This window comes from Xiphias gladius, chromosome 5 (assembly GCF_016859285.1).
Source record: "Xiphias gladius isolate SHS-SW01 ecotype Sanya breed wild chromosome 5, ASM1685928v1, whole genome shotgun sequence".
NCBI lineage: Eukaryota > Metazoa > Chordata > Actinopteri > Istiophoriformes > Xiphiidae > Xiphias > Xiphias gladius.
In genome coordinates, this window is record NC_053404.1 from 9,424,533 (window position 1) to 9,441,104 (window position 16,572).

A 16,572-nucleotide genomic window follows, 5' to 3' on the forward strand; every position below is an offset into this window, starting at 1 on the left:
GGAAACATCTTTGGATCTTAGTGTATCATCATCATAGTTTTGCAGATGATCAGGAACATGGTTGACTTCACCTTGCTTTGGTTTTTCAATTCATCCCTCCTCATTTCCTGTTTACACTGACCTCATTAAAGCCAGCCTGGCACAGCTTTGATCGGTAGTTTCCGAGCTTGTACTTTATGCTTGTTCTTTTCATGTCTCTTGTTACACTTAGACCCTTCCTATTTTTTTTCATATACTGTACGTCATTGCCCTTCCAGAGGTTTAACTCAGCATCATTTGAGAAAGGGGGGGACTGGAAATGGAGTAAGCCACTGTGAAATGTTTTGCATATAGGTCTGAATAATTGAATCTGAGCTGTGGGAAGAAGCTGGCGAACTGATGCTGGTTGTATCAAGAAAGACACGGAGGATGTGTGGGCTGGCATTTGTGATTCATCATTGCTCCAAAAAATGTGCAAGATGGCTCTTTCTGCAGGCAACTCTGCAATTTCCAACAAGTTAAAAAGTACAGTACTAAAATATGGGTCTTCATATTGTACAGAGAATTCACCATTAAATCCAAGTTTTTTCTTGTAGTTTATCTTGCTCTACAGATTCAGGGGTCTTAGTCAGCTGGACTTTCCAGATGAGTTTTAGGTTTATGTTTACTCACAATAACAAAGCCTGTGAAAACAAACAAACAAAAATATATAAATTGTGCAGTGCTGTCAACTGAGCTCAGATATGGTGATTGATTGAATTAAAAGCTAAGTTACTATGGCATTAATTGCATACATCCCTTCAAAAAAAATTAATAGACAATGGACACAGACAATGGAAAGTCAAAATAGGATATAATAATTTTCGTAGAGGATGAGCACAACCCCCATGTTTCATGGTTGACTAATCTGTATGAACGAAAATTAATTATTCAGTATGTACTGGCGTTCACAAAGGATTTAAGTGATTTTGGGTCATTTAAATTTAAATATATAAAAAGGTATACAGTGGGGTCCAACAGTCTAAGACTACTTGAATGGGAAGGTGATCTCAGACTATTGGACCCCACTGTAGATATTTTCCAGAGAATGTGCAATCTGCAACACAGTGAATATTGGAACATTTGGTATACAGTGACAGGAAAAGCAAACAAAAAGCTCAAACAATAAATTAAAAATTGGGTTCAAATCCACACTTTTTTCTAATATTCTACAACAGAACAGGATGTTCTGTTTAAGAGAAGAGAAAGACGTACTGGCAACCAGCCATGCTTGTAGTTTATCCAGGCAGAGCTCCAACCAAAAGGAGCAGAATCAAAGACAGATGTCGCTGTGTCACGCTCAGTATTGCTCAACCAATTCTGGTAACTGACATTAGTTTGTTTGTGTATATACTGTCTGTCTTTGTGTGGGGTCCAAAAGTCCTGGACCATTTAAATGGGAAAGTGTTCTCTGACTTTTGGACCCCACTGTGTGTGTGTGTGTGTGTGTGTGTGTGTGTGTGTGTGTGTGTGTGTGTGTGTGTGTGTGTATATATACACACACACACACACACACAATTAAACATCAAGCATGGCCATCAAATAATAATCCATTAATCATGAACATCCATAGGACATACCATTACATTCAGTGTAGCAGGCACGTCCTTGGGGTCACCATCAACTTTCCAGCTAAGGGGTATACAGCCGGTGGGTGGTTATCATTTCAACAGATCTTGTCCATCAAGGCATTACGCCATCATTTGTTGAGGTTTAGAAGACAGTGTAAAAATCACATTCCTGAAAGTGAGAACATCATGCACCACTTTTTTGAAGAAGTTGTGCTTGGACTCAAATCAATTAGTCTACAAGTCCACTAGAGTTCCCAAGCAGCATATGAGATGTACAGGATCTTCAATAAAGTGATATTTTTGCAGCAACTTAAAGTCAAGCAAGGAATCGTAAGCAGCTTTCGACGGTCAGATATTTTATTCTCCAAGTAACACAGTATACCCTCTGATATTGTAGTAGAGACAATAATCTCGACAATCTCCTTAAGGTCCATCAGTATTTCCCATTAGGACACCTGTTCTGGAATACTGCTCCTGATCATAGGAGGTAGTAAACGTAAAAGTGTCCAATTTTCATGTAAATTGCCACCGATTCTTCCCTTTCCAAAGCTGCCCTATGTAATTTGTTGTGGCTTGCTGACCTACTCAGAAAACTTGTATTGGAACAATTTTATGCGGCTAGTCAGTCCATCAAAAGTAATGAATCCTTTTCTGATCAATTCTTTCAGACATGACCATAAATCTACTGCACCTGCAAAGAAGCCATGTCAAATATCTGGGGGAAACCCGGTAACTGGATGGAAGTGGGACAAATACTTATCTCAGTACACAGGCCCTTTTAACACCATTCACACTTTGTTAATCACTAGACTCAAGCTCCTCCACTAAGGTGTCTGCAAATTTTTCAACATTGAAAGATTCATGACAGCCTGCAAGGCTGTGGGCCAAGGTTATCTGCACAAACACAAAATACTGTTCCTTTTACAAACTTATCTAGAACCTCAACAACCACCTCATCCCTTTCCAGACACTTTATATCGTTGATCAGTGGATAAAGAAATGCATCATACCCAAACAGTTTAATATCAACAGTCTATCCAAGAGCAGCCAGTGAAATTGAGGATAGGGTAGAATTAAACTTAGCTACTAAATTAAGCTCAACACAACAGACAGCGGTAATCTTATGAAGTTTTCTAGACGTCCCCCAAGGATTAAATACCTCAAAATCATCAGTGTACAGTCCTATAGAAATACTTGTGTCTTGCACCCCCAACAGTTTATTTTCTTTTAAGTACTGGACGTCTTTAAAGGACCTGTTGACCAGGTTTATCTTCTTAATTAAACACTAACTTATCTGAGAATTCTGTCTCAATAAATTCTCTAGAACCTGAATGATTGAACATAAACAAAGGTATTTTTATGGGTTATTCTATACATATATATATTTAAGTCCTCCTTAAAATAGAAATATCTCCTTTGATCAATGGACAGTACACCTTTTGATTTCTCTTTAATTTGGTATGTTTTTTTTCCAATGAAAGCTGGCGCAGTGGGTTTGCTATTGGATAATGTGATGCTTCCAGTAGGAGAATTTCCTTTTCTCTTGCCTTCCTCCACAGGGAGGTTGAATATAACCACTGTATTGTGTACCTGTAGCTTTTAAGGTTTAATGCCTTGCTGAAGGACACCAGAGCACAGTGTAGGATTTCATATGAAGATATGCACATGTATCCACATATTATGTAAGTGCATATATGTGCATATCTGTAGTCACTCAAGTTTGGATGTACAATAAGTCCACATAAACAATGTATATTTTAAGTACTTAATACAGTACGTGCATGTGGGTTTGACTTAGCAAGCCACTATATGTTTATAGTAACATTGTTTTTGTTGCTGTGCAGCTGTCTAATTATCATTAATTGCCTAATGAAACTTTCTTAAAAATAAAATGGGAAATTAATGCTGAGGTTAAACTGAAAAGGAGGGCAGTGAAATAAATATTGCTCACTAAGAAGGAGGCTCGTCACTTCCCTTCAGGTGTTGATACATTGTTATCTCTATCTGATGTTGACTTTGACACACGGGGAGAGCTGCAAAACAATGTATGAGAAAACCATTGGAAAATAACTCAAAAACAGCATCTTCCAAAAAAATGTCCCTGGTAGTTTTTCATGTCACTATGTTTGAAACACACAGAGTTTATGTAGTTACTGCCACTGCTGATTAAGTTAAGTTTAAGAAGGCAATGGAACAAATGTATTTTGGTGCATAAATTTACATTAGGGGAAACATTTTGGCACTCACCAAATGTTACTGAATGATCAAACTGTTAGTAGTGTTGTTTTCTGTCATGAATCAGTGTCAGCATTCCACAATGAGTATACTACACAATATACATTCTTTCACTCTAAAATCACTTGTGACTAGCCCCCAGCCCCTACCCTCTGATTTTTGTTGAAGAAAGACTCAAATACATATGCAGTCACCTCTGTGAAAGCATTGCAGGTACAGTATGTGAAAGGGCAGGGACTGTGTGTGGGAGGAGTCAGGACCTAATTTATAATGCCAAGGGATGGATGGGGTTCTGCAGTTGCCATAGAGACCTTTGTGGCTGAAAGCAGCTGCTGCTTTCTGTCTCCTATTCATTCCTGAGAGGGAGGCAGTGACACGCGCACAGCGCATGCAAAACATAGTGGAATCCTACACCTTGTGCATTTGATAGAAACACACAGACGTAGCACAAAGAGCACCAGCTGTTTTGGATTTGTTTGACAGTGGTCCATGCACGTATCAAGGTAAAATATACTACTGCTTAAAACAACCTACGGAATCAGCAGAACAGGTGGGAATTTCATTGCACATGCAGAATGATCAAAATAGCTGATATGACAAATCCAATCCTTTGATTTGAATGTTGCAGAGATCACATCATTAAGTTTATATGGTGATCCTAGCTGTACACTGATCCAGCATCACCATTGTTGCACCGTTCTTAAATGTATTGCGCGAAAAAAAAAATGCTTGTCTCCAAATTTACTTCTATGTACATAATCTTAGATGTAATATAATCTAAGATGTTTTCCAAATACTAAGGCTTTTAACAGCTGTGTGGTACAGATATGCCTTTCTGTTTTTGTCTGTCTTAATCTTTCTCATTTCTCACACTTCTATTAGTCTTACAGTTAATTTTGACATGCCAAGTTCAATTATTTGTGTATGCTTCTTTTTCCATTCTAGTTAGATTCACATTTACATAATGTGAAGTTTTTGTTTACTCTTTTGGATAAAACACCCATCTTACTCACAATGTTGATGAATTATTTCCATACATTGCCACTACATAATAATTAGCTTTCCATCCATTGGTAGGTTTTATGTTGGTGTCAGTTTGAATTTACTGCTCTGTCTCTTATTGACTCTAATTTGACTATTTAAATGTTATTGAGATGGCAAATGTATGCTGTGCTAAAAACATAATTTAATAAAATAATTTCTTCTCAAAAACATTACAAAGACATTCTGATGTTAAGTTACTAATAATTTATTTTTTTAAGTGTAGTAATTATGACTGTTTTTAACAAGTGCTGCTGACAGTTCCGGCAGTGTTTAGCAGCAGCTATTTCTATCTGAATTTACTGCTTTAAACAATACAGTAGTGTACAGTGATACAATACGATACAAAGAAAGAAAGTCTCCAAATCACTAATCTAAAAATGTTTAAAAAAGCTGTCTATAGGATATTAGCTTCCATGATCATAGATAAAACCAAAACTGCAGCACAGAGCTCCTAAACCACTGAATGAAGAATTGTCTGTTCCTATAAGTTTTGATAGCTTCAAAAGTGCTCTTTAATGTCTTTGAGTTTCAGCTAATCAATATGCACAATGGCATGTAATTGGACAAGTTAGTTAAGCTCACTAGTCTGGTAGAAATATTGGAACTAGCCCTTGGCCAATTTATGAATGTGTCTTTGTAAGTAGCAGTTAATCTTCATAGGCATTATTTATTGTAACATATCAACAACATAGCACTTCCTTAGGCAAAGGGATTAAGTAAAGAAAAGGTATGACAAAGGTTTATGCATGATTCAAATTTCACCCAAATATAGACCATACCTAATAGGTTTTCCATTTATTTTGGTATTCCGGAATTTGCCATGTTATCTTAGAAGGCATTTAAGATACTTTACTGTTGAGGCATTATATGTCATCAATTAGCATAATTCTACTTTAGGTGCAGGGATTTGCATTTTTACACCTTGAGGATTTAAAACAGTTGAAGCTGTGGCAAACAAAGTGACTAAGCAGTCTGCGGTGAGGAGCAGAGAAAGACTTTGAAACAAAGCACCTCGCTGTAAAACAAAGCTGTAATTTAAAATTATGGGTCCAGAGGGTTTAATAGACCTTGCACAAATTTCAAGCGTCCCCTCGCTTTGCAAATCATAGGGGTGGCTGAACCTGCTAGTTTGTTGCTCACATGAGATTTATCTTGTTGCAGAAAAATCTAGAAAGCAGTTTCTGACAGGAGGTAGATCAATGAATCGAGGAAAGCAAGGAGAATTTGAGTGACTGAAGAGAAGGTTGAGAGAGGAAGAGGAAAGCGGAATTGGGTCCGGCAACTGGTTTAATGACACAAATTTTTCTTATTAACAATTTCTATATGAGCATATGAGCATACCATACAGTACGTGGTAATGCTTCACAGATAAAGGAATTTCCTAGAGTGAGATCAATGATCTATGCCCATTAGCACTACATATGTATGTGTCGGGGGCTTGGTTTTGGCTCTTAAGTGAATGTGTATTTATATGTGTCTGTTTGAGAGAGAGGGAGAGGAAGAGAGAAGAGGGAGAAAGCAAGGACATAAATGTGTGCATGAGCGGGAGACAGCGAGAGAATGAAAGAAAGTGTGTGAATAGTTATGACTAAATGGTTGCTGTAAGCGTGATTGAAAAAGGGGAGATGAATTGAATTGTGCTCAGTAGTTTTTTTGGGGGGATTGCGGTTGTAGACTTGAGATAGACTGGGGATCAACTCATTCAGAGCTTCAATTAGGCTTTGAGAAGACCAATCAAACCAGCATACACTCTCTACGTCTCACTCACACTGTTTGGTATCACATACTCATGCACTCAGTCGTACATACACAATATCTTCAGTGGGGTGGAATTCACCACAGTATTGATTCGCTTTCATGTGGTGACACGTACAGTCATACATACACATGCATGCACATGATTAGGCACAATGATTTCAGGTTTGAAATCTCATCTGTCTGGCTCATAGTTAGATGACTGACAGGTAACTGTCAGTAAGCCACTTTAAATAGCTAATGCGTCAGCACATACACATATCCACACACAAACAGGGTTTGGTTCAGAATAGTGCATTCAGGGGTAGTGAGGGTGACAGGCACACACTCACACTTGGGCAGAATTTCCATCTATGCAGCCTAAAACAATTGGTTCACAGTTACACCCATGCTTACACTCAATATGTTGTCATGGGTGTAACTGGGAGCAGGTAATTTGCCAATCTGTAGCCACACACAAAAGGCTGTGTGAAGACTGATAGCAGCACAAAATTGAAAATAAAAAAAAATACATATAAATATATAGAGTGGTCTACATTCGGGTATGAAGTCCAATAATGAATAATATGTCCATGAGTTTTAGTGCTTATCACATGACTGTACAGCAGTATATAATAGCAATGTAAACAGTAGAATTATACTATTTGCATTGCAGATTAATTTGCGCTAATATTGTTTTACTGTATGTCAGTACTATTGAGCTGCTTTTTTTGAGAGCCCTCTGTGTCTGGATCCCTGCTGTACCACCACAGTGGTCTCAAATCTCGACTAAATGTATGGGGAGGCTGTGTGTTTTGTTTTTTTTTGTTTTGTTTTTTTTGTCACAGTGCTATTTTAGGTCTGAGCACAGCCTAACTGCCTGCCTGAGTATAGATAACAGCTATGCATGGGGATCTGTAGTTTGTATTATTCTATATCTTTACATCGACTTCACTATACAGTTTGTGTAGCCTTTTTACTTTAAACCAGTCCAGTACTTTTACTGTATTTCAAATGTCAAAAATGCCATTACCTAAAACTGATCTTTCATTTTAAAATTAGATAATCCAGCCAATAAAAAAGTCATTGTTTTGTCAGCATAGGAATTATTTTTTTGTCTCTCTAATTTTTTTAAGATTGTGCCACCTTAAAATGTGAATATGTCATTGTTGAACCAAACAGGAGAACAACTCATCTGGGAAGAAAAATTAGATTTCATGATGGGATTTCACAAATATCTTTGTTAGACAGATTTACAGTTTGTAACCCAGTTTCAGGAGTGCTTCAACTACTCCAGCAACACAGGCTGCTGCACCACACAGCAGATAGGATTAAAGGACTTTAACCAGTCACTCTGCCTCACACATTTTCTCACCTGTCAATCACATTCATGTTAATGAAGACACTTTATTCTAACTTTTGCATAATTGTCTTTCAGCCCTAAGCTGTTTCCATGATCTGCAGCTGAGAATGCTTCACTTCTCCCACGACAAGTAGGCTTATTATTCACATTGAAATACTGTTCCAGTACTGTTGGGTTATTTTAAAAGGTTACTATCATACATTGGAAAATTATATTATGGTTTAAACAGTTTTAATACCCCAATCCTTCCCTCACTAATGACCAATCAGATGTGAAAGAGAAAAAAAGAGGTACTTTAACATAATTTCCAAACTTTTATGCCTAGGAGCTTCACAGCTGAACATCAGCTCTCTCCTTCTCCCTCTCTTGCTCTGTCTCAAACACACTTTGTTTCTTTCTATCTCTTCAGGAGCTTCAGTTTGAACGCCTGACCAGGGAATTTGAGGCTGAGCATCAGATTGTCGCCACCCAGCTTGAGAGATGCAAACTGGGATCAGAGGCAGGCAGCATGAGCAGCATCAGGTAACATGCAAACCTTGTTTCTCTCTATATCAGTGTGTGCATGTGTGGTTGGGTGGGAAGGGGGTTTCAGGTAAAACATATCTTTTGTGTGTGGTGTTTGGTTTTTTTGTGGAGAGGATATGTTTGTGTGCATGTGTGTGTGTGTGTGCGCTTGTGTGTGTGTGTGTGTGTGTGAGTGAGTGAGTGAGTGAGTGAGTGAGTGAGTGAGTGAGTGAGTGAGTGAGTGTGTGTGTGTGTGTGTGTGTGTGTGTGTGTGTGTGTGTGTGTGTGTGTGTGTAAACATAGACCATGATGGAAATACAGTAGGTTCAGTGTCCTTAATTACACTAATACTGACTGCACCATTATACAGCTTTACCCTACACTCAGGTACAAGTGCACATAAACCCACTGCAGCATACACACCCAGGGTGTTTTCTCCTCAGATCCGTGCAGTGATGTTACTGGAAAAGAACAGTGTCCTCCGACTGTGGGGTGCATTTATTTCAGCTGGATGAACTGGGACAAGGCTGAGGTTGTAGACAATGTCACACACTCAGATAAATGCAAAAACCCACAACTACAGACATTGATGGTGTTACATGGTTTAAAATAACACTGAGCTTGTGGGAAGTTTAAGACACTATATAGACAGTTGCATGATATAACCAGATTATGAGTATGATAAGACACTTAACAAACAAATGTGCACACTCTAACATACTGCGCTGAACCACACATCATAACAGTTGCTGAGGGCATGATATCACAAAAATAGCAACACAACCATTGGCAGCAATGTGTTGCTGAGGGCATGATATAACAAATACAGCAACACAACCATTGGCAGCGTTGTTGTGGGTGTGACAATACACACTTTCACTCACACATATACATGGTCACAAAATGTCCTCTTAGAAAGTTTGCTTTGCAACAGAAACTTGGGTCAAGCCATAGCATTACACTTCCTGTGACCCCTTTCATCATATTACAGCATTAATATGATGAAAAGCCACAGCCCCAAAACCCTTCAAAATACTTTATTATAGTTCACAAATACTAAGTCTGACCTTTCTGCTGCTAAAACTATTTTCAGATGAGGGAAAGAGAGCTCTTAACAGAAAGACGGAGTAAAGATGAAGGAGGGAGGGATGGACTAGCAGGCAAATTTTGAAGTTTATGCTAACGGCTAAAATCTTGAGCTTAATATCTTCTCCTCTCTTACTAAATTACTGTTCCCTCACATTTTCTTTCATAGAGACTTTGCCTCCCTTGAATAAAAATCCAGAGTAAAAGTCAAATCTGGTGGAAAGTTGGGATAAATGATTTACTCTGTAACATTCTGGGTTTTTTTGTGTTTGAATGCCTACATGTGTGTGTATGTGCATGTTTTTGTGTTTGCATGAATTTTGCTTTCATGTCAAAGAGTCAGGTTCATAAAAATTCAGCATCCGTCTGACTCCCTCAGGCAGCAGAGCACACTGGAAAAGAAGACACATTTGAACTTTCCCCAATTCATTCTGTTTGCTCCAGCTGAGTCTCAGATGAGACTTTTTGGTAAAAATGTAGAGGCTTCCTTCCTGGGTTTGTGCTGAAGATCCATTATTATAAGTGAAATCACTTAAGTGAGATAATACCAATTCATACTATAACTAAACTTTGTACCTGTTTATTTAAATATGGGTTTACTGTGTTATGTTTGTGTTGTTAATAATCCTTATACAAATTCCACCACATGCGTCTCGGGTGATCCCATTACAAGTGGACAGTTCAAAGTAGGCCTACATCAGCTCACACCTGGTGTTAAAATATGTCTCCCAGTGCGTCTAGAGTGACTACTTGTGATCAGATCTCATCTCCCCACTCTATATGCAAATAAACAAGTACATCATTTCCGTTTGCAAAGACCAAATGTGTTGTTGTTTCTAACCAGCGTGACGCAGCAATGCACTTCCCATTTCTAGTCTGCCAGAAAGTAAAAGAAGAAGAAGAAGAAATCAAAACAATACAGACTGGGCCTATTCCTTGGTGTGGTCCAGGCAAACCAAATTGCCCAAGCTGTTGGATGCACTCTTAATATATCTCTGTGGGCTTTTCAAAATTTTCAGACATTGTGGACAAAGCCAGCTTATGCAATTTGGACGACTTGTATTTGTCTGCGAATGAGTACGTCCATCCGATTACACAGAGAACATCAGTTGAGTTGGTGGTCCCTCAATGTGGCCCAAGACACATTTGCATCCACACTCCTAAAAGAATGTGGCCATATGCGGCCAAGACCACCTGCAATTGTGGTCTGAGTGATCAGATCTCAGTTATGTTCTCAATGCATCTTGGGTGCATTCACACCTGTACTTAGAGCTGTCCAATTGTGATTGGATCACCCGAGATGATTGTTAAGGCCAGGTCTGAACAGGGCCACAGATATACTTACAACAAATAATACTGAATATCTGAATAAATTGATTCATAAATAAATTAAATACTTACATATATATCAAACACACTTAACATGTTTTGACGTTCACATATTTATGGCAAGAACTCATAATTTTGCAGAAAGAAACGAGAGCCATAAATATTATTTTTTTATTATATTATGCTAATAAATAGCATTGGCTGTTGTCACCTTAATCATACATCTGTTAGTGAGTTATATGTTTTTATTATTTTTATTTATTTTATATCTATTTCTTGCAACACTTGACCATGGTTTTATCTGAACTTGAGCATCTATTTGTCTACTTTGATGCTTGTGAGAATATGTGCTTGTGCATGTGCCTGTGCCAGCAATAGTGTGTGTGCTGTCAAGTCTGCTGTCTCAAAGTTGCATCATTTTATGATTATCACATTAGGATTGGCCTAGCATATTTTTTTTCATCTGACGGCTCAGTATATGCCATGAGTCCACATCTATTCTTGTGTGCGCTCAAATTTGTCAATGCATGTCAACTAAATGGTGTGATGGTGTGCATTTGTCTTTATTTTGTGCTTATGCATACACACGTGAAAACTCATGTCTGAGTTTGCCTTTTTTTTTCTTTTTTTTTTTGGTTCAAGCCTAAGTACAGTATAGATATTAGAATGTGCAATATAACTGTGAGTGATCAGAAAGAGTCTGATACTATTCAAAGAGACAGCACTAACCTTTCCCATAGTCTCTACCATCACCACTCATTTCCTTCTCCTTCATCATGGTCTCAGTGACAGGAAGCAGCTAAATATAGAATGTAGTGGCTGGCTCTGAGTGAATAGATGTTATAATAGAGCACAGGGTAAAAAGGAAGGAAGGAATTGGAGGAAAAAGTGGAGACATTTAAAAAGACAAACACTAGGAGTCTCTTTATTTAATCTATATATATTTTTTGACATTCCGTGGATAAATTACTCTCATCTAATCCTTCTAAAGTTGTGTTTCTCCTTTCTTGACAATCTGTTTTCTTTCAAGCAAGGTTTCATGTGCACTTACAACTGCAGCCACCATATTCACTCAACAGTGGGTCCATTAATCCTTTAGAAGCCTGCCAGGGTGAAAAGGAATTGAAGAGCACATGATACCTGCTACCCTGTAGTTTTGTGTGTGCCTGTGTGGGTTATTATTTCAAATGTGTGGGGTTTTTTATCCCCTCTGTTTGGGGCTTTGTATTGTGCATGCTTGGAATGTGCTGTTTGTGCGTCTGTTTGTGTTCTTGGCAGCTGCCGCAAGCCTGCATGTCCTTAGTTGAGTTCCACTCGACAAAACAATTCAGGCATCTCCACGGACTCCTTCTCAGAGTTCAGGACCCTAAGAAATGCCTGACTGTGGTGCAGAAACCCAGGGCACTACTGACTAACATCTGTTCACACTGTGAACTGGTGGCATGCGACACAACACTTTACAAGAAGGAAACACACACTGGCACACATACACACCCACATGCAAACATGTAGAATCCAAATGCCATGCCAAGACGAATTTATCGTTTTTTCTAACATTAGTGGTAAGTGGCAGCAAGTGGGAAACGTTTACTCCTGCTGTATTTTCTGCCTGACTGGCTATGCAGCTCAAGCTTTCAGTGCTCTTCTAAAGGGGTGTACCGCTAAATTTATGGTTGATGTATTTCAATTTGTTTAATCTATTTTTCACCATTATGAAGATGCCATAACAAAGTGAGTAATAGAACACCAATCATGTAAAGACAAGAGTAGGAAATGACATTATATAGGTAATCCAGTTGCATAGGACTTTCCTGCAAATGATAATTTTACCAGCTAGCTGTGTGTGTAGAGTAAAGTGATTTCAATAAAATAATACATTTTGATGTGTCATTTACCTGTGATATATAGTATACTGTAGCTAGATTAAAAAATGATATATTAGTCAAGACTGGGAGAAGTCAACATATGGAGAACCCAAGTTGCTGAGAAGATTTTAGATTACATAGAAGCGAGGGTAAAACTTTGAACAAGCTTTAATGTCAACAGTGCCAGTTTTCCAAACATTGTTATGTCTAAAGTTCCAGGATATTCCATTTTCAGGATTGGAAAGCATTTGATCATTTTTCCGAAGGAGTCCTGAACTGTTCAAGGCCAAAACCATGGAATTATTTTGTAAACTGATTGGCTTAAGCTTTAAAAGGCCCTTATGCAGTAACACTTTACTTTAAGTCCCCTATTTAGCATTTATAAGCAGTATATAAAATAAATGGTAATACATGGGTTAGTTTTATGCAGCTATAAGGACATTTTAAGTGTTTATTAATATTCAGTATTTGTCAACAATTCTAACTTGTCCTGTGAAGACATAATTTATATGATTGCATCTCACTTTATTGTCATTCGTTATCTTTTTATGCAGCAGCTTCCACTTTTGGGTTTGCACAGGAGGAGTTATAGTTGTTAACAACAGTGAAATAAATCATCCTTAAAACTTAAGTGCAACTCTCAATGCACACACTGTTGCACAGACCAGCAGGTTGCAGAACCTGAGTCTTATCAGTGATTTTGCAGCTCACTGAGATATAAGGCAGATAAATGCACAATTCCTTGACAGATTCAGATCATTTAAGGTCCCCTGGCCTTCATCTGCCTTGCAGTGACCTTGCTGGGCATCCTGGGACACATTATTGTTGCATTAAACTATTGGGAAAATAAATAGCTGGCTACTAAGCTAATTGTGACTTGGGACAGCTTAGTATCAAGGCCATATATGAGATGTCACATGGTGATGATGATACCTTGTGGCTAGTGTTATGAAGTATTTATGCATATATGATATGATAGTTGGCAAAATGTGGATATTACAGCAATCAGTTCTGCTTTAGAACAAATAATGTGCAGTGAGAAAGAGATAGTGTAGTTGTTGTAAAGCCCTGTCGTTAATTAAAATGGACATTGCATTTGAAAGTCTATTATAATTTGCCAATTATTTTAATGCAGAAAGGTCATGTCAGATAACAGGAATCAAAGCCAAGGTAGGCAGCCCCTCAGCTGGTATGCAGATGACAAGAACGTTGAGCGAAAAGAAATTTGACCTCTAAGTGAGTGATTTGTTGTGCTTCATAGAATTATCAGCATTTAGTGAAAAGAGATGGGAGTATCATCTCTGGGGGTGGGGGAAAGTGATGAAGAAAGAGTGAGGGAAAGAGAGAGAAAGAGGAAAAGTAAGACAGAAGGAGAGGAGAAAGAGAGAACTGGGTAGTATATAGCTTTCATTACCCCATGGCAGCCACAGAATAGGTTCATTGATTTATTATCTTTCATTTTTTTCTTGTTCTCTTGCTCTTCGTCTTTTGCTTGCTCTTATTCTTATTTTCTCTTGTTTGTCTTTCTCTTGGTTTACACATATATCTCTCTATTCTCTCTAGTTTTCATACTTATGTTTTACAGATATTATTTTACTTTACTGTATTATCACAATGCTAATAAACTGAATTAAATCTCTGTGTTTTCACTTGTAGTACAGTATATCTAGTACTAGATGTTATGTACAGGTAGTGTGTCTGTAGGTGTGTATGTGTATAATAATCACTCTGTGCTGGTTTCGAAGAGCTAGAAACATTCTGTTTGGCCTTAACATTTATACATCCTGCTGTCATGTATTAGTGATGCTCATGAGTTGAAGCATGTGGATTATGTCTATTTTGTAAACAGAGAGATCACTGCTTCAGCCGTCACTGAATTTTTTTTCTGTTGCTGTGGATGGTTTATGTGTGTAACTAAGAATCAAAAGGCTAAGAGAAAGAAAGATATTGATAACAAGTGGTCTTAAATGGGCAGATGCATGTTATCTATATTGAGAGAGTGGAGTGTGTGTGTGATTAAAAGAGAGTGAGAAAGAGCAAGAGGGAGGGAGAGTGAGGTGTAAGATTCATGCCCTGAGGCAGCAACAGCTTTCTGGTTGTGTTGTTCAGACTTACTCATCTGCCCAAACACCCCTTGGGTAGGTTAGACAAAGTTAAAGCCTGAGTGTCCAAGTGACTGTGGATGCGTGTGTATGCAGATGGGAGAGGAGAGAGAGAGAGAGTGAGAGAGAGAGAGAACAAGGGCAATAAGTCAACACACACAAATGCTTGTCCTGTATGTTGGTGCTCAGTCCCAGAGCCCGTTTAAGACTTTTTATTCCAATCAACATTTAGTTCCATGACATTTAGATCCACACCAGCAGGGACCAGCTCCACTCTTTGTACTGTGTGTATGGGCTTACCCACACACATAGCCACACATTTCCTCACCCTGTGCCCAAGACTTTTCTCAGGGGCAAACAAACTTACTAGACTATAAAGTTGTCCTACCCTGAGGAGCAGACATCCATACCACTGGTATGTCCTTAGACTTCACACACTTTAGAGTTGATCACAGCAACTAATAGACCCCAGGCACATGGGGAGTGCCAGAAACATTTTGAGAAAGTTCCCTGCTTGTCTGTCATTGAATCATGTTTGGTCTGACTTGCTATAGCTTATTTTCTGTTCTCTCTTTTTTTTATTTTGTGCTCTTCTCTTCTCTTCTTCACCTAATCTTTTGTCCATTCCCATCCAATTTTCTCCCCTCTACTTTAACTTTGCTCTCTTCCTTAATTTTCTTATCTTGTCTTCAAAGCCAATTTGACATCAGTTATTTAACAGGACTATGAGTCTACAGCCATGCTAGCAGCACTGTGAGGTTGCATTTAGGCAAACTTGACCTGATGATGGCTTTAGATTTGTTACAATTCATCCTGTGGGGAATATGAATAGCTGGACCAAATTTAATACAAATCCATCCAATAGTTTTTCACTAAAAATCTAAAATGTCTATCTCATGGTGGTGTTAGACGAAAAGTCAGGGATTAAATAAAAGGCCTGATCCAGTGGGGATTGTGAAAGTCTGTACAAAATTTCACAACAATGCAACAGTTTTTGAGATATTTCAGTCTGGACCAAAGTGGTGGACTGAGCGACCAACTGACATTGCCATCCACAGAGCCCTGCTGCATAGCTGATAAAAATTAAAATATACACCTTATTTGCATTTTCTGTGTAAAGTTTGTTCTATTCTTAAAATGGGCCAATGTGCCCCTTTTAATGACCCAATTAAAGTGTGTTTTGAATCAAAGTGTCTTAATATTTTGACATGTTGCACTGTATGAACTCAGTATATTCTAATCATTTGGCACTTGATTGTTACATCATATGAATCTGAAATGGCTTTACAGACACAATACACACAGAGGTGATTTCTGTTTTATGTTGGATTTAATTTAATGGACAGGTCCATCATATTCAGACAACCTTTAGACTTTCCCATGCACATATCATTTTGCGGCTTTTTATATGCTCTCTTTCTATTCCTGTCCACCTTCCTGTTTTTGCCACAACTAAAATTCTGTCCAATTACATTCCTTTATCTCACTATACCCCACTCTAATCTCCTGCATTGGGTGATAATAGAGGAATCCATCACACCATTAGCTGCAGGCAGTTTTATAAGCTCAGCAAAATTCTCCATAGAGTGAACTCAAATTATAGGCTGCTGCATTATACCTTAAAATACACCTTGTGTTTGGGTGTGTGTGTATTAGTGTGTGTATATGTGTGACTGCGAATCATGCTCCCCCCTAATGACTGATGATGCATTTCCAAGAGG

The 16,572-nt window shown here is 38.2% G+C and overlaps 1 protein-coding gene across 1 annotated transcript in view; it reads left to right on the forward strand.

Moving 5' to 3' along the window:
• Window positions 1-16,572, forward strand: part of ctnnd2a (catenin (cadherin-associated protein), delta 2a) — a 235,849-nt gene that overhangs the window by 88,416 nt on the left and 130,861 nt on the right. The window contains exon 4 of the mRNA XM_040126585.1: window positions 8,375-8,487. Within this exon, the coding sequence (XP_039982519.1) occupies window positions 8,375-8,487 (113 nt within the window). The remainder of the gene's footprint in view (window positions 1-8,374; window positions 8,488-16,572) is intronic.